General features: G+C 40.1%; 1 protein-coding gene across 5 annotated transcripts; it reads right to left on the bottom strand.

The window, feature by feature from the left end:
- Positions 1-317: 317 nt before the first annotated feature.
- Positions 318-16,823, bottom strand: LOC111576184 (nuclear GTPase SLIP-GC-like). Of its 5 annotated transcripts, XM_055004897.1 has the most exons (23): positions 16,743-16,823; positions 15,201-15,273; positions 14,971-15,052; positions 14,453-14,565; positions 14,219-14,263; positions 14,039-14,063; positions 13,832-13,921; positions 13,359-13,452; positions 8,153-8,369; positions 7,852-8,070; positions 7,286-7,483; positions 6,985-7,160; positions 4,405-4,492; positions 4,070-4,157; positions 3,812-3,933; positions 3,343-3,516; positions 3,104-3,252; positions 2,829-2,946; positions 2,511-2,619; positions 2,265-2,398; positions 1,906-1,987; positions 1,694-1,790; positions 318-1,290 (listed from the first exon to the last, which is right to left on the bottom strand). In XM_055004897.1, exons 3-22 carry the CDS (start codon positions 15,035-15,037, stop codon positions 1,708-1,710), a joined length of 2,391 nt encoding a protein of 796 aa, XP_054860872.1. In that variant the 5' UTR covers positions 15,038-15,052; positions 15,201-15,273; positions 16,743-16,823; the 3' UTR covers positions 318-1,290; positions 1,694-1,707. The 5 variants fall into 5 exon arrangements, with proteins under 5 accessions (XP_054860872.1, XP_054860871.1, XP_054860873.1 ...); XM_055004896.1 differs by lacking the exon at positions 16,743-16,823 and having other exon boundaries at positions 15,201-15,480; XM_055004898.1 differs by lacking the exon at positions 16,743-16,823 and having other exon boundaries at positions 1,708-1,790; positions 15,201-15,480.
- Positions 16,824-17,998: the final 1,175 nt, after the last annotated feature.

Here is a 17,998-nt window from a genome sequence, read left to right as displayed (position 1 = left end):
TATCTTATTAAAGTATCCGAAGCTGAAAGTTCAATTTCAACAATATTAAGCTTCAGTTTATCATTAACACATCTGCATTACAACTTCCAGATCACAGAGTGTCTACAAAGGCTCAAAATATTTAGTCACAGCTATGTGGAACTGAACAATCTAGTATTTTACTTCATGATCAAAAAACTTGTCATGGTCTAGAAATTATTTTAAGTTTACAGTTTTACAAATTTACGAAGTGCAGTTAAAGTTTTCTTTGTAATTTTTGCACTTTACAAAATCGTCCCGTATGTTTGACACCCCTGAAAAAAGAAATAAACTACATGTACACTTTTACTCAGGTTTATTAGACAGCAGTTCAAATCAAATACATGTTTGGACTTAGAATCAGTACAAATTAGACATAAAACCATAATGATATAGTAAATCACGAGACTGTTATCTTGCATAAAGTAAATACTTGTCCTTGAATGTAAAAAAAAAGTAGTAATTCAAGGTCTGTCTTTTAAAAACCTATAATCTATATGAAATCAAACCTGCAGTATGAGTTATATTCAAGGTTCAAGGTTAAATGTGTTGGACATCATATCAAATACATGTATTGATTTAGACTCAGTGTAGATTATATGTAAAATAAAACAACAATATAATATATGATGTTCATTTCCAGTAAGAAGCAGCTGCTTTATTACTTTCATCTGTTTCTCTGCATTTCCAATGTGAGCACCAACATTATCTCCCATTAAGTAAATATTTGTTAAAGGAAAAACATTCAGGTCATTCTTTTAAAAGCCTAAAATCTCTGTTAAATCAAACCTGCAGTCTGAGCTGTATTCAAGGTTTAAGGTTAAAATGACTAACATTGATCTAATCCCTGAACCTGCAGTGTTCCCATCCCAGTGAACCCACACTAAACTCAGAAAACATGGAAAACAAGAAAAGAACAGGTCAATCCTTAAAATCTAAAGGTTTTGTGGTTTGTACCTTTAAGATGAAAACCAGAACATCGCTGGTCCAAATCCAACCAGGGCTCTTTGCATTTCATCTCTCTCTACTTTTTAAGTTGCCTCTGGACAGGAATCCATTAAATGAAAAAAAAACTTCCAAAAATTCTCTAATCTCTCAGCACAAAATTCATAAAAACAAAGTCATAGAACAAATCAAACCAAAGAGTCCATAGAAACCAACTTAATAAAACTGGTTGAGACCAGATCCAGAGTGTCCTGTGTTGAGTCAGTGATTCCTCAGAGATGTTCAGTGGGAGACCAGGACTCTGCTGTTTCTGTCCACTGATGGAAGCTGAAACAGCAACCAGACAGTCAGACAGACAGTCAGACAGACAGACAGACAGACAGACAGACAGACAGACAGACAGACAGACAGACAGACAGACAGACAGACAGACAGACAGACAGACAGACAGACAGACAGACAGACAGACAGACAGACAGACAGACAGGTTGTAACACTGAACAATGATGGAAAACAGTCACATCAGTCAGGACTCAACATCTGATTCAAACTGTTCACACTGGAACATGAAATCTCATGGTTTAGTTGAAGCTTTTAGCAGCAGCTTCACTCAGATGTTCCTGTACATGTGTCATGGACATCAGCTCTGCTGTAATTCAAGGTGTTAGTCACATTATTTAGAACAAAACTTATTCAGAATCAAGGCTCTTTAAAAATATAATATACTTACATTCAAGGTTTTACCTAAAATGTTATATCCAGTTCTTTTGAGCTGCATTTCAGTTCATTGTAGTATCTCTTCACCATCTCAAGTTCAGTTGGAACATCTAACAAAAAAAAAACACTTACTAAGAATGTGTTGACTTCTTGAACATCGATGGTTTATTTACAGGATTCTGAGAGTTCTACATCAATGAGTTGACTTTGAAATGTTCCTGTTACCTGGGATTGAGTTGTCATCTGTCTTCAGTGAGAGCTCAGTGGATTCCCTCATGGTTTTCTCCAGTTTCTCCAGGATGTCATCCTAATTTAGAATCAAAATCTGTATCAGTCATCACAGAGTTTTCAAGATTAACAGAATCACAAATGAATCAATTGTTCAGACTGGAAAAAAGGACTAATGACTCCATCCTGCAGATTTAAGGAAGTCTGTCATTAATATTTACTAAAATAATGCAGTTTATTAGAAGCTTATGAATCTTTCAGAACGACACATTTTCCACTTAAACAAAGAAACAGCCTTCATGTAAACAGTGAATGTGTGTTTTTAGCTTAATCATATTTCATAAAACAGAACAAACCTTCAAGTCATTCAGCAGCTTCAACATGGCAGCTTTAGCCTCCTCAAACATCATGTCTTTGGAGACTCGTACATGTTCTAAAATAGTGTCTCTCATGTATTTCAGTGAGTCCGGTCCACTAAATGCTGCTGCTCCTACAATAAAACAACAGTGTTATTGTTTAATGTGATTTTTATGCACATTTATGATCAATGGAAATGTGTATTATCACACTGACATGTTGTTTGTCATGACTGCATTTCTTACTTTTGTAGCAGTCCAGCATTTTTTCCACTATTGTCTCTGTCAGACTGTTGTAGATGGTTTTCTTACGCTCCCGGATGATCTTGTTGAGTTTTGTCTTGATTTTTTCTTCCTATGGGAGATGGACAAAAATCAAGGTTCCGCATTCTTCAATGACATAATACTAAGACAGATGGTAGCTGATTTTATCCACCCAGGTCGGACTGCTTCATGCCATGAACTGTTGCACGGCAGCTAAACTGCAGCACTTCATTTAGAAAACAATCTGAGACGTGCTTACATTTAATAACAAAGACCAGGTTCATGCAGTTCTTATCTCACCTCCGTCTTGAGAAATATCAGCTGCAGTTTGAGACTTTGGTTATTCTTAATGAGCCTCTCTGTGTCCAGGGAAAACGAACTGATGACGCCGTTGAATGATCCATATTTTTCTTCATTTCTAAAACATATTATCAAGTTAAAATGATAATAAAAAGCATCACTGACATATTTGGGTTTTATAATAAAAAATGCAGAATGTACTAATTCTACATATCCTCCATTGTTGGAAAGTGATCCAACAGCAGATTTTATGTCCTCATTCAGTCGTTTCTTACGGGAAGGTCTTCCTGAACTCCTCATCGATGCTGTCTGTCAGCCATGAAGCTAACTTCACATTGAGGTTTATTTGTTTTCCTTTTTTTGTTTTGTGGACGCCATCTTTCTCAACTACACACTTCAATGTGTTGTAGAAACCATGGTGAGACTTTGGTGGAGAAAAAACAGGAAAAAAGACACTGTAGATACACACTGACAAAAAGTCAGATTACTTTAAGTTTATAATTCCAATACATACACGATATAAGAAGGAGCTCATGGTTCTTTCACATGAACTTTGGGATTTTTTCACCCCCTCAATCAGGCGTGTTTCAAAAGCCTTGTGAGCGTCTTCCACTGCTTTTTTGACTTGACCAAGTTGATGGCTTAGATTCTTTTCAAGTTCTGCAGAAACATCTGTTTTCTTTCCAGCCTGAAATAAAAAACACATTCATCAACAAAGTAATAAAGCTATAAATGCCAACTAATAGATAGACAGACTAGCTTGACGGCTAAAATGTCTTTAGTTGTCATATTTCATGAAGACTCTCTAAACCTTTTACCAATAAAATCTTGCTCTAGCTAGACTTAAGATGGTAGCAATGAAACTCTCCCATGTTTTCAGTAAATCTGATCCTAGTTGACTAATATCTCCTCATTTGAATCTGACTTTTTTCTGTAAATATCAGTAACAGGACAGTGAATGAGGCTGTATTACTTGTCCTTACCCCTTCTGTAGAGTTGGCTCCTTGCATCAAAGAGAGAATCCCATAAGCTCCAGTCACATAGCTTAATGTCTCTGAGTGATAGTCGTTGAGATCCTTCAAAAAATACTGAAGCTGGGGTATTTCTGGAAAAAAACAAGAGCAGTTTGAATATTCTGTTTAATTTTCATATTCTAGGCCAACGAGTTGCTGAAAAAGAACAGGCATTTGAGCTATGCATGTTCTGCTGTTCAAGTATTCACTTATGGAGACTTCACCTACCAGTGTCCTCTGGATTTAGACGTTTTCGTTTTAAGAACTCTGTGGAGCTCACTGTGAACACTTTGAAGCAGTCATCACTGAAGTGTTTCTGAGGAGAACAGGTTTTAAGATCAGACAGAAAATAAGATGAGGTGAACTGTATTGATCCCTCAGCTTTACACGCTACAGCAGCTGGACATACACGAATCATGATCGGTAGCAAAAAAAGAAGTACAACAGTACAGGAGGACCTTAATAAAGGGACCTCATTAAGCTAAAAGCTGTCAGGCTGCAGTTCCAGTCTATAACTACAACCATGAATCTGTGTAGATTTTCTGTTAGTCTATAAAACTCACCTTAACCTGGTTTAGACTGCCATATTTTTTGATCACTTCTTCCTTGGCCGTCACGTTTCTTTGAATTATGTGAGCATGAACATCTGCACTATAAGAAAAGAAATATATCAGGCTGCACCTTATGCAATGTTTAGATCACTGGAACCTGAAATGTTTCATACAGTTAATTTCTCTGACAGAATGAAAGTGTAAATGATCTTTTATTAATCCTTTACAGATGCTCCCATTTACATTAAAATGGTGACGCTTTATTTTACTTTACATGTCTGTGGTTTGCTAGAATTCTTTCTGTAATGTTGTTTTGGTAATTAGAGGAAACAGATACAGTTATTGACAGTTGTTGAAACACTTCTACATTCTTTACAAAAGACATTTTGCATTTTATATTTTTCTTATTGCTTATTTTTATTTACTGCACATTTTGACATATTTATCTGTATTTATGGTGGTGGGAATGGGACTCTTTCTGCTGTAACAACCAAATTTCCCATTGGGGATTAAGAAGTATTTCTACTGTATTCTAATCTATATATTCAAGCAATATTCTTGGGATGTCTGGTGTCAATCGCTCTCTTGAGGACATGCCACAGCATCTCAATTGGGTTGAGGTCAGGACTCCGACTGAACCACTCAAGAAGGAGTATTTTCTTTTGTTGAAGCCATTCTACAGTCTATATGTGTTTTGTGGATCTGCAGAAGGCCTACGACCATGTCCCCCGAGGGGCTCTGTGGGAGGCACTGCGGGAGTATGGGGTACTGGACTCGCTGATACGAGCCCTTCGGTCCCTGTACAAGCAAAGTGACAGCTGTGTCCACATACTTGGCACAAAGTCAAACACGTTTCCAGTGGGTGTTGGACTCCTCCAGGGCTGCCCCTTGTCTCCGATCCTGTTCGTGGTGTTCATGGACGGGATCTCAAGTTGCTTCCCCAAGTGAAGGAGTTCAAGTATCTCCGGATCTAGTTCACGAGTGATGGGAAAATGGAACGTGAGATGGACAGGTGGATTTGTGTGGCGTCAGCAGTAATGCAGGCGTTGTATCAAATTGTCGTGGTGAAGAGGGAGCTGAGCCGTAAGGCGAAGCTCTCGATTTACCATCCATGTCCCAACCCTCACCTATGGTCATGAGCTCTGGGTAGTGACCCAAAGAACAAGATCATGAATACAAGCGGCTGAAATGGGTTTCCTCAGTAGGGTGGCTGAGCTCATCCTTAGAGATAGGGGGAGGAGCTCAGACATCTGGTGGGAGCTGCTGCTCCTTCACGTCGAAAGGAGCCAGTTGAGGTGGTTCCGGGGAGACTTCCTCTGGAGGTTTTCCGAGCACATCTACCTGGGAGGAGACCCCGGGGCAGACCCAGAACTCACTGGAGGGATTATATATCTTGTCTGGCCTGGGAACGCCTCGGGATCCCCCAGGAAGAGCTGGAAAGCGTTGCTGGGGGGAGGGATGTCTGGAGTGACCGGCTTCGCCTACTGTATCCATGACCCAGCCCCGGATAAGTGGAAGACGATGGATGGATGGATGAAGCCATTCTGTCGTTGATTTTTGATGTCTGTTTGATTTTTGTTGTTGTATGTAAGCTGCCGAATACTTTCAATTTCCCTCGTGATTAATAAAGTATCTATCTATCTAAGCAGCCCCAAACCATGATGCCCCATCCTCCATATTTCACAGTTGTGATGAGGTTTTGATGTTGGTGAGCTAGTTGGTGAACATCCTGGTGCTCTTTTGCAAACTTCAAGCGTGCAGCAATGTTTTCTTTTTGGACAGCAGTGGTTGCCTCTGTGGTGTCCTTCCATGAACTCCACTCTTAATGTTTTACTTATTGTAAATGTTAGCACATGCCAGAGATTCCTGTAAGTCTTCTTCACCTCATTGAGCATTCTGCGCTGTGCTCTTGCAATCATCTTTACAGGACGACCACGCTGAGAGGGAGTAGCAACAGTGCTGAGCTTTCTCTGTTTGTAGACAATCTGTCTTACCGTGGACACATCGACATCAAGGCTTTCAGAGATACTTTTGTAATCCTTTCCAGCTTCATGCAAGTCAACAGTTCTTGATTGTAGGTCTTCTGAGAGCTCTTTTGTGCGAGGCATGGTTCACATCAGGCAATGCTTCTTGGGAACAGCAAATTTAAAACTGGTGTGTGTTTTTTATTGGGCAGGGCAACTATAACCAACACCTCCAATCTCATCACATCAATTGGACTCCAGTTTGGCTGACTCCTGGCTCCAATTAGCTCTTGGAGAAGTCATTAGCCTAGGGGTTCACATACTTTTTCCATCCTGCACTGTGAATGTTTACATGTTGTGTTCAATAAAAACATGAAAATATATCATTTTTTGTGCATTATTAGTTTAAGCAGCTGTGTTTGTCTATTGTTGTGACTTAAAGATCAGAACACATTTTATGACCAATTTATGCAGAAATCCAAGTAATCCCAAAAGGCTCACATACTTTTTCTTTCAACTGTGTATTTGATTGCATTTATTCGCGAGGATCTCATGGTCACCACATGCATCAGTGTCTAATTTTAATGCTGTATTTAACTATACATGTTTACTATCCTAGTCTACTTACTCATCATCTGGATCTTCAATAACATCAGACTTGGTGCAGATAAAGTGAATTCGCTGACACTGGCCACCGTTTCCCATGAGGCTGCAGGTACTCGTCAAGATCTCCCAGGCTTCTTCTTCTGATGCTGCTCGATTGATTTCAGTCACTATCCAGACAGTAGAACAATTTCCAACAATCTGAAAGAGTATAACAGCATTTAATTATTTATAATTAACCATCAGTGCTTTGTAAAAAGATGCCATTACAATTTCCATCTAATACAGTAATGTTTAATTAACAGCAGTGCATGAGGATCAATTACCCCTTTCCACATTTTAGCTCTGCTCTTGTTCCAGTCTCCACTTCCAGGAAGGTCCACCAGTGTGACGTGTTGGAGAAGATCATTATTTGGCACCTTGACAGTCACACACTTCACCAGTGGCCAATAGTACCTCATTATTTCTCCTTGTCTGGAGGCGCTTCTTGTGTATTTGACTAATTTTAAAGATAGCTCTTTGGCCTGCAATAAAAAAAAACAAAAGAATAGTGAGCTATTACAAGGCGATTGCATATATATGCTCACTGAAATACTTTGCAAACAACATAAAAGACTGACACAGCATAAAATAGAACAGAAGAGCAATTAAACATGATCACCAAGAGTTAAAATAAACCATTTGAATGATAAATTTTAAACCCCAAAGTGGAGACAACAGTTTCATTTGTAATATTCCAAACAGTTCAACATTAAGATGTGACTAACTGGTTCAAAAGCAGCACTGAGATTTAATAAAACAACATAAACAGCATGTTTTCCTGATCTTTGCTCACACCAGTGTCATTTAGAATCTCAGTCTCTATGAAATGATATGATGTTTTTCAGCTTACTGATCCACATGTCAAAGTCATTCTCTGGGACTGGAGAAATTCTTCAATTTCACTGAAATATTTGATGTCCATCAGGTTTTCAGGAGATTTGTGTTTCCACTCTTCTCTGTACACTGCAGACAGCTTTTCAATAATGTCACGACGATCTTCATCATCTCCCCATTCCTCATCTGCATTCCCAAGAAACTGCTTCATTGTCCAAATCTCATCTTTCCACTCCTAAAAAAATAAAGAAAGTTTTACATTTTGGCAGTGATGAACAGCATTAAGTAAGTGTAAACACATTGACAGCTCGTTTTACCTCAGGTGTAATGAACTCGATGTCTGCTTCGTACTTTGAGCTGCGTATGTTTGCTTCCACTTTAATCATGACTGAGGTACAGGCACTGACACTTCCAGAGGGCAACAGATTCTTCTCTCCAAGGATGGCATTTATCAAAGAGCTTTTTCCAGCCCCAGTTCTACCAAAGACACCAATCAGTTCCCTCTTTTCTCTCTTCAAATCATGGATTTTAGCCCTGCAAAGAGTTCAAATAAAGGTTAACAGAGTAATTTGAGAAATACATGAACACTGTGTGTCAACAGCCTGCTAAAGCATCTTATTATAGTCAATATTTCTGTATTAATTATGTCTCTAAAGACGACATGTTTGTGAATAACTCCACACAGAATTACCACCAGAATTTTATGACTTTTTTCTCTCAGATCCTTGTTTTGGTTTTGGCTCACATATTTTTGGGCCACTCTTGGTACTCTGAGTATTGTTCTGACAAAGTAAGCAGTAAAAATGTGTGCATTTAGCAGCTAGAGAGCCAGATGTTTTCTTCAGAAGCTGGTAGACGTCAGCAACAGCAGACAAAAGTAGCTTCCCACTGGCAAAGTTAGTCCAAACTTTCAGACTGTTATATTTTAAGCTTCAGTGGGAATCCACTTTAAATGGGAGAAGTGATTGGTGTGTAAGTGCTACTGAAGTGATCAGTCATGTGGTACTAGAAACAGTAAGTGCAGCTCTCAACAAGCTCAAAGACGACTGATAGCAGCAATAGGTGGGACCAAAAAAAGGATTTAATTTGGCTCAGCAGAAAGGAATGGAACAAGATTCCCTTCACTTTGGAAACCTACTCATTTGCTTTGCTGAAATAAAGATGATGGCCCTTGTGATCTAAGCAACTACAGACTTTTATTCAAGCTGTGTGGCCAGAATGCTAGAATCACTTGTAAATTCACAACTGTGTGGCCTTGTGGAGGATAATAAAGCCCATTGCTCACAGCAGGAGGCTTTAAAAACCTCTTGCTAAAGATGATCCTGGAGAAAAAAACCAAAGCAATAAAACACTATGTTGTGCTCTGCGTAGCTCTGGTAAGGACTTTTGACACTGCTGATCACAACATCTAGTTGCTCTCTATTGAACTTTAAGATTTTGCTTACAATTGATTCAAATCTCATCTGTGTCAGAGTTCATACTGTTGTAGATGACTTCAGGTCAAGTCCCAAGATGGGTGATGGTTCATAAATGTAAATATTGGTGTCATGGTCCCTCCCTTCTCTGTGCTGTGCTCCTGGCCAGCTGACAGCCCAGGCCGATCGGGCACAGCTGCTAAAGGAGCGCAGCTGCCCGTCCCCGCTGCACATCGGCAGCCCTGGCATACGTCGCCACTGACCACCGGTCTGCCGGTTCTGTATGGAGTTTGGTTTGCTTCGGTTGTTGTAAATAAAAGTCCTTGTTTAAGAATCCATCTACCTCCTGTGTGCCTGCACTCTGGGTTCAATCCCCCCTGCCTTGTGACAGGTGGCCTGTACATCTACTAGAATCTACAAAACACTTTACTCTATCTGCTTATTCCATATGGAATATTTATTTTCCAACTTAACACTGTAATGCTAATTTTTATGCTGGAGATTCTGTCTTGTGCGTCATTTGCGCCACTGTTAACTGCTAAATTGTGATTAATTCACTAGCAAAAGCTGTTTGGATTATTTATTGGATGAAAAGGATCGTTATGTTGACTATGACTGAGCTGGGCTGATGGGCTGTGGGGGAAAAGCGTAGTCAGAGATCAGCAGTGTCTCCTGGGACGACGGACCCCCAGAAGCCTCCCATAAGAATGAAACGAAGAATGGGCATAATGTAGGTCTCGAGGATTGGAGCAGTTGAGAAGGGGATACACTTGAGGCCCATGGTCTTGATCAGGAGGTCCGGACCCTTCGGCTGGAAGTTGCATCAATACAGAGAGACTAGCCAGAGAACATGCTGGGATTCTGGATGCCATCAGGACTTGCTCAAAGTGGAAGAGGAATTGGGATAAGATTGTGACTAAACCAGTCTCTGTAGTGAGCTGAGGGTCGGAGGGCAAAGCTTTTTTCTGGTTTGCTTATGGTACACTTGAGACTTGTAAGGGCTTAAATGTGAATCTAGTTTGAAATGCATGACTGATGGACATGAATTACCCTCTTGATTGGCATGGCTTTGTTTGAGTGAATAGACTGGGTGGTCTTGGGAGATGGAGGAAAGTTGACACAAGATGTACAGTTAAAATGATGGTGTGGATTGAACTTGACTCATCGGTAGACATTGCAATGGACTCTGTGCATCGCAGGAACAAAGGAAAGCAAACGGAACATTGATAGAGTGCTGGATAGAGGTTGGGAAGTAGAATGTTGGAATGTATTGATGGCTTAGGATAGCAGGACGGGTGTTGGTTAAAGATGACCATCATTAAATACTTTTGCTACAGAGGTATTGTGGGAATTTTGAGTCCAAGATGGAGGTGAGCAATATGAGATGGGGCTGGATAATGTAGCTATACTGAACAATGGAAAGGAGGAACTGAATCTATTACGAAGGGAGTGAAGGAAGTCAGTGACGTTAGGAAGTGTTCAACATGGAGGAGGAACAGGTTGAAGACTGACTGCCATGTGAGTCGCCACACGAGAGGCATGACTGCAGGAGAGTAGCTTTAACTTTTGTTTATAAAGAATATGAGAATGAAGTTAGCAGAGTGGCTCCATGAGAGTGTAGCGATAACAATGGGTAGATTTTGAATACTGCTGGAGATGGCTGGAACGGTTTTTTGAAGAACCTGCAAGAACTCGGAAGGCTATGACATGGAGACCATCATTGACCAAGACACCTCCAAAACTGGCAGAAGGAGTATGACTGAAGAGCTGACTGTTGCTTGGGATCTTGTTCATGAGTGACAAAAGAATGAAGCGTGAGATGGGCAGACAGCTGATGCAGCATCAGCAGCAGTACTGAACCATCGTAATGAGGAGGGAGCTGAGCCGGAAGGATTTACCGGTCAATCTACATTCCAACCCAGACCTATGGTCATGAGCTGTAGATAGTGATGGAAGAATGAAATTGTGGGTACAAGAGGCCAAAATGAGTTTCCTGTGTAGGTTGGCTGGGCATGGCCTTTGAGATAGGATGAGGGGCTCACCATCTGAAGGGAGTGTCACAAAGAGGCAGTTGAGGTGGTTTGGATACCTAAATTGGATGCCTCTTGGGCGGCTTGTTGGTGTGGCCAATCGAGGTATCTGCTACAGGCATCTTTGCTGGGACTTGACGAGGGTATGAAGCTGGGAGAAACTGGTGATGCAGTGTGAGAAGTGCGAGAATGAACTGTTGACAAGGTTAGTGAAACCGGCATCTCGATGCCAGAATGAGAGCCGAACTAGTTGAATGGGATTACAGATTGATGAGAGAGTGAGAGAAAAGGGGGTGGATGTTTACTGGGAATGACAGATGGAAGAGGGGGACTGGCAACCCACTGCCAAAACAGAGAGAGGGAGGATGCTGGAAAAAAAAGGATGAAACAGGGAGGAGCTAGCGGCCTGGTGCCGGACGAGAAAAGAAAAGGTTCTTGGGAAGTTTCAAGGGAGGGGGAGGAAAGGTGAGTTGGTATCCCCCTGGCTTGGTATCTCCTGGCCAGAAATGTCTGTAGTGGTGGAGGTGGGTTGCTGGTGGATGGGATGAATCATACCTGGCAACCCAGACGAAGATATGGAGAGTGTGGTGATGTAATACTTGGGTATACAACCGCGGTGTCTGTAGGAGAAGATTGTTGTGGTTTATCATGTATTGAAAGCTCTGAGAGTTTGTCAGAAGTTTAAGTAGTTTGACTTTGCTGTTAGCGAGGTGGCAGCTGAAGAGTATCTCTTAAGCTGTCTGAAGACCAACGGTGATCTGGTTGGAGATCTTGGTGGAGAGACATCACCAGGAGAAATGTCAGGAATGTGGACGTGGGAGTGTGATGAGTGTTTCCGGGTGCATTGAGAGAGTGATTCAGCTTCTCTGGAGGTTTGCTTCAGGCGTCAATGGTGTCTTTTTAAAAAAATGGGCGGAGCTACGAGTAGCACGATGATGTCATGCTCTGAGGCACCGCATCGACATCTGCTGGATGGAGGATTGTTGTGGTTTGTCATGTGATCTAAGCCCTGGGAGAGTGTCAGAAGTTGGAATAATTTAACTTTGTCTTCAGTGTGGTGGCAGATAAAGTCTTCGTTCTTTGCTTTCTGAAGACCCTCGGCAGTCCGTTTGGATATTTCACTGGAGTGAATGGAAGTTGAGGAGGGAGTAGTTAAGTTTTGGTCTTCCCTGAGAAGAGCCTTTCTGGTTTAAGATGGAATCAGATGAGGAGTGACTGATGGAGAACAGAGAGAGGAGTTCTGATCAGAGTCGTCTCTTTGGGATGAGCGACCCGTTACTGATGTTCCTGGAGTGACGCTAATCCCTTCACCTTTGGGGTCTCGTTGTGGATTAAGCTGATCGGCGTGGAGGAAATCTGGCACCGGGCTGAATGTTTCCTCATGAAGGGCTGGTGGATGAGCATCTGGTGGTAAGTCAGAGTTTTCTAAAACTTTCAGACTGGCAGCGTGGTTGAGTGATGTGTTGCTCGGTGCACGGGAAGCAAGACTGAGCAAGTCGGAAGCAAGAGTGGTAGGTATATACGTAGGACAGGAAGGGGGATGACTGAAGTGTAGTCCTGCTCCTGAACCTTGGCTATAGAGTTTGTCCCCATTTAATGAAGCATAGCACTACATGAACTAGAATCAAAAAGGTTTTACTGTTAATAAGTTTTCAGTTACAAGGAAATTGACTTGGTGTTTTAGTGCATAACAGTAAACAGCATCATATAGATAAAAAACAGTATTGCCATACAGAAGGCAGCAAGTATTAGGTATTGGGACATGTAATCAGACAGGAGACTGTCCTTCAAAAGTTATAAGATTGGTTTCTTATACCAAAACAGAGCAGGTATCTTCTTTGAGAACACAAACAAACATTATACCGTCCACCGAGTTGTCTACATAAGATTATGGAGATGTCCTGTAGGCTCAGTGTGAATAATAAAAGGTTAACTAATTACCACAAAGTCATGATCTTTTCCACAGTCATACTGTGTGTGTTTGCAAACTGTTGTAAAGAAACTAAAGACAAACTCTTTCTGTTCCTCTGTGGATCTGGTACATGGTTCGGTGTAGACCAGGAAAACTTAATACTCACCTCAGGAAATTATTGAGGTTTGTGTTGTCCTGGCGATGCAGTTTCTTAAGGACTGATCCCATTATGTCTTTCACATCAGACAGTATTTTTGCTTCTGTTGGTGTAAAGATAAGGGATTATTTAGCATAAGCATGAACCACTGCATCTAAATAATGCACAATTTGATGCATGTAAAAATTGGGTGAATGTGTGAACTGTGAGAGCAACTTTTGTAGCAAAGTCAACTTAATTTGCCTCAGAGTAAATCAGGCTCGTTTTATGGACACTTATTGAATAAATTTAAAATCCATTTTTGATATGTTGACTCTTAAAATTTGATCTTTTTCAAATGCCTCAGACAACAGAAAATATTTTCCATGACCCCATGACCAGGATAGAATCAAACATTGGGCGCACAATAAAATTGCATTGCAGAGAAGTTTAACCCAAAAATCAGCTGTTGGTTGCCATTGTTCAGAAAGAGATTAAATTACCTGTGTTTGATTGCGTTTCATTGTCATGCTGTCGTATATTTGGTTGTTGCTCTTTGCTGGATTTGCCCTGAAGATCTAGATTTTTCTTTGCTTATTGGATTTTTTAAAAAGGTAAAAAAAAGTTACCTGTGTGTCCCAGGTCACTGAATATGGGAATTTACGTACAGTTATTTTGAATATTTTATCTTTAATAAAAGGGTATCTCACCTTTATCACTTGTTGATGGCAAAACCTGAGGATGAATATAAACTGATTGGTAAACAGAATTTAATCAAGAAATTTAACAAAACAATGACCTTCATGTCATGAAAATGTTTGAGCAGATAATGAAAATTTAATCTGTTTAATAAATCCTGTCTAGTCAGTATAAAACTATAATTAACTTACTGGAACAGGAGAAGCAGCTGCTGCCTGAGTTGTGTTTTGTTCTTCCTGGTAATAAAAAGATGATCAAAATCCTTGTAAATAATATTATTGTCAATGAGATATTGTAAACTTTTATCCACAGTTGCCATCATAATTTGAATAAAAGTTCCCCTGTAACAGTATGGATCTACATTAGTGAGATTTATGACACCAAACGTTGAAGTGAGCAGAATATCTTCAGATGCAGAACATTACCTTTAATTGCTTGAGTCTCTTTGTGAATTTTGCTCTTGGTCCCACTTCTGGGATCAAGTCTTTAATGTGTTGATCATCAAGATCATACAGACTTTCCTCGTCCACTCTATGATCTGTAGTTAAGATATTTAGTTAAATCTTTGTCATACATAAATAAACATTATTTTCAAAGTGCTGCAGAAATCTATCCCATAAAGCAGTGAAACATGTGGACATAGCTGTTAATGTTTCAGTGGCTGTATGAGTTGAATGCATCTTCATTCTCTTGTACTGTAACTTTATTTAACAGCCTCCAAGAAGCTCCAGCAAAGCTCATGTCTCTGCTTGTTCTGTGTGATAATGTTCAAATGTTTTACTATCAGTATTTTTGTTCACACACAGATGAGAACAATAGAACCAGCAGAACAATGCTGCAGCATTTTTATGTCTGTATTAGTACATGTTATGTTTCATTACTGGCAGATCACATCAATAATGAATAATACTGTACAAAGCAATGATATATGGTAATACTTTACCTTTAAATCTATCAATGAGCTCACTGAGACCCCATTCAGTCAGTTTGTTACAAACAAAGTCAGCCATGACCAAGAACAGGAACTGAAAGATAAATTAAAATGTTGTAATCAATCATTACTGCTCAACATTTCAGAATGCTGTGATTAATTATCCCTTAACTGCATTTACATGGAGCTTATATAGGAAGATGAATCAGCACTGAGTTGTGATTGAAGGTTAGATGGTTCACCTGATATTGAAGGTAATGCAGACCAGAGCAGGTGAGGAGTTCAGGAGGGAGACGTCAGTAGAGAGACACAGACCTGCAACAGGCAGCCAAAGACACGAGGAAAAAATACAGCAGCAAAAGTTCAGGAACAACAGGAGGTCAAGAACAGGAGAGTTCAATAAAAAAGGCTGGAAAGGTACAGATCAGACGACAAAATAAACTCTATGAGAGAAGCAGCAGGAATAAACCTGCAGTAAGAGGCTGACCAGGAAATGAACCGCTGAGCAGGAAATTTATGGTTTGTCACGTGCTAGAAAAACCGGTTTGTACAGTGGCCGAGAGGTGCAAACCAAATTTACATAATGCAAAAAACTTTTACAACCTCCAAGACAAATTCACAAGCGACAAAACACTTCTACAAGTCCAAAAACACTTTTACAAATCCGAAAACACTTTTACAAGTCCGAAAACACTTTTACCAATCCGAAAACACTTTTACAAATCCAAATGTAACCGGAAAGGGAATGTCCCAACTCCGAGATTAAACCGGAAGTGACGACGAGGAGCGGCTAATGCACTCTGTCGGTCTGATCTGCGCCATTTAAACACTCTAAAGACCGACCACACGAAAAACAAAACCGCGTCAATCGGTTCATATGTTTCCCACAAACGGGCAAAACATCACCCGCTCGCTGTCCGTTGTATTAGCCGCTCCTCGTCGTCATTTCCGGTTCAATCCCGGAGTTGGGACATTCCCTTTCCGGTTACATTTGGATTTGTAAAAGTGTTTTTGGACTTGTAAAAGTGTTTTGTCGCTTGTAAATTTGTCTTGGAGGTTGTAAAAGTGTTTTGCATTATGTAAATTTGATTTGCATCTCTCGGCCACCGTAGGTTTGCTTTCTACAGACCGCACCCACTGATGGTTAGACAGTGTAAATTTTCTACACTGCATAAGAGTGAAGTTACTGAATTCTATTACTAATAAAATAATAAAAATAATAAAATAATAAAAATTCTTTGAAATTATGAAAAAATGTTTCTATACAAAACCAAGAGTTGTAGAATGACAAACAGAAGCCAACTGATGGCTGCAGTGTTTTTAGTGACACTACAGTGTATAAGAGTGAAGTTGTTGAATATTTGTGTCTCTTCGCTGCTGCAGCATTTTTGCAATTTGCTGACGGTCCCTGTTCACTCGTTGCACAGCCGTCTGCATAGACACCAATGTTATTTCTGCAGCTGGAAAGACAGCTACTTTTGATTGAACTGGCCTTGTAGCACATTGTCCAGCTTACAACAATTTCAAAGAGGCAACGTTTAAGTTTTGACAGCGTATATCTGATGAGTTATTGATGCCGGAAGTCCGAATCTGTGAATATCTTTCCAACTTTACCGAACTGGAGCCAGGTGGAGGGCAGGTTTCTGGATGACCAGCCTCCTCCAGTTTCCATAAGTCCCGTCAGGAAAACAGAAACCCAACAAAACTCTTCCTACAACTCAGCTGCACTCTCTGTTACACTTTGAGGGAAATTCCACTTTGAAATAAAACATTTTTTCTCTCACCTCAGAGCATCAGAGACTGGACATCCATCTCGTCTTAGAGTTAAGTTTCGTTTCCACACTTTATCCCGCCTCCGTTATCAGTTTGTTCGTCCTCTTCCCGTCTCGTCCCTCCCAGAGAGGAGGAGACATCAGGAGGAAGCAGACAGATGTTCTGAAATAAAGCTGATCTGTTTCAGCTGCACCGAACAACCACATCAAGACCAGACTGGCACGGAGGCTCAGAGAACAGGCAGATAGTTTTTAAAAGGATTTATTTTCAAGTCCATTAAAAAAAGGCAACCTACAGAACTAAACTAAATGGGGAAACTAAGCTTGGAGGAAAACTAAACCACACCTAATACAGAAAATAAGCCCATCGACAAAAACTCTCAACTAAACTCAAAGTATAATCTACAAAAACTAAAGCAGAACCAAACTAAACTAGGTGTTAAAAATGTTAAACCACAGGTCAAGCATTAAAAAAAAATAAATAAATAAAAATCAGAGAACAGGGAAGGTAGAGATCCACAGTAGGCTACAAAATCCTAAAATCACAATCATATTCATCTGAATGGGTTCTAATCATATCTACTATTAAGACCGATTACACAGCCTAATGAACCAGGGATGACAATCACTCTAAAAACACCACTACATATCAAATATCATGAATTTTTATTTTATTTTTCTCCGCAAGTTGCACCTTAGTTTCTCGGACACGGAGGGATCGAGCACTTCCTCCTGGAAATGCAACTCTTTGGAAACGTCACTCTTTTTTACAGTTTGTCTTTACTATTTAAAATTAAAATGTGGTATACTGAGATTTAATATTATTGTTTTAAATGTTACACCAAGGCTTGTTCCAAGTTAAATGTACATGTATACTGTGGACAGTAATTATTACAGTTATATTGTTGTTATACGGTTTCTCCAGTAGAGGGTGCACGAGCGTAATGTTACCTACTGAATGTTTGTTGTGAGAGAACCACAGAAAAAGCGGCACTAAAGTCCTTTAGATTTCAAAAACACTTCAGCAAAAAGTATTTCTGAAAGCATTTGAGGCAAGAAATAAGCTCTGCAGTGGCTGAATCTGTCTGTTTTAATTCAAGGACGATTAGTTTAGACCTTTGCCAAAAGTTTTACGATGCGTCGGACTTCCTTTATCTGCATAAAGTAGAAGTTGAGTCTACTTTGTGTGTCATTTCATTGCAGGTGCTTTCTTGGTATCAACCCTGAGAGGTTAACAAAGGCCAGGGAAGCTGTTCCAGACAAATAAA

This window comes from Amphiprion ocellaris, chromosome 19 (genome assembly GCF_022539595.1).
Source record: "Amphiprion ocellaris isolate individual 3 ecotype Okinawa chromosome 19, ASM2253959v1, whole genome shotgun sequence".
NCBI lineage: Eukaryota > Metazoa > Chordata > Actinopteri > Pomacentridae > Amphiprion > Amphiprion ocellaris.
This window is presented reverse-complemented; position numbering and strand designations above follow the sequence as displayed.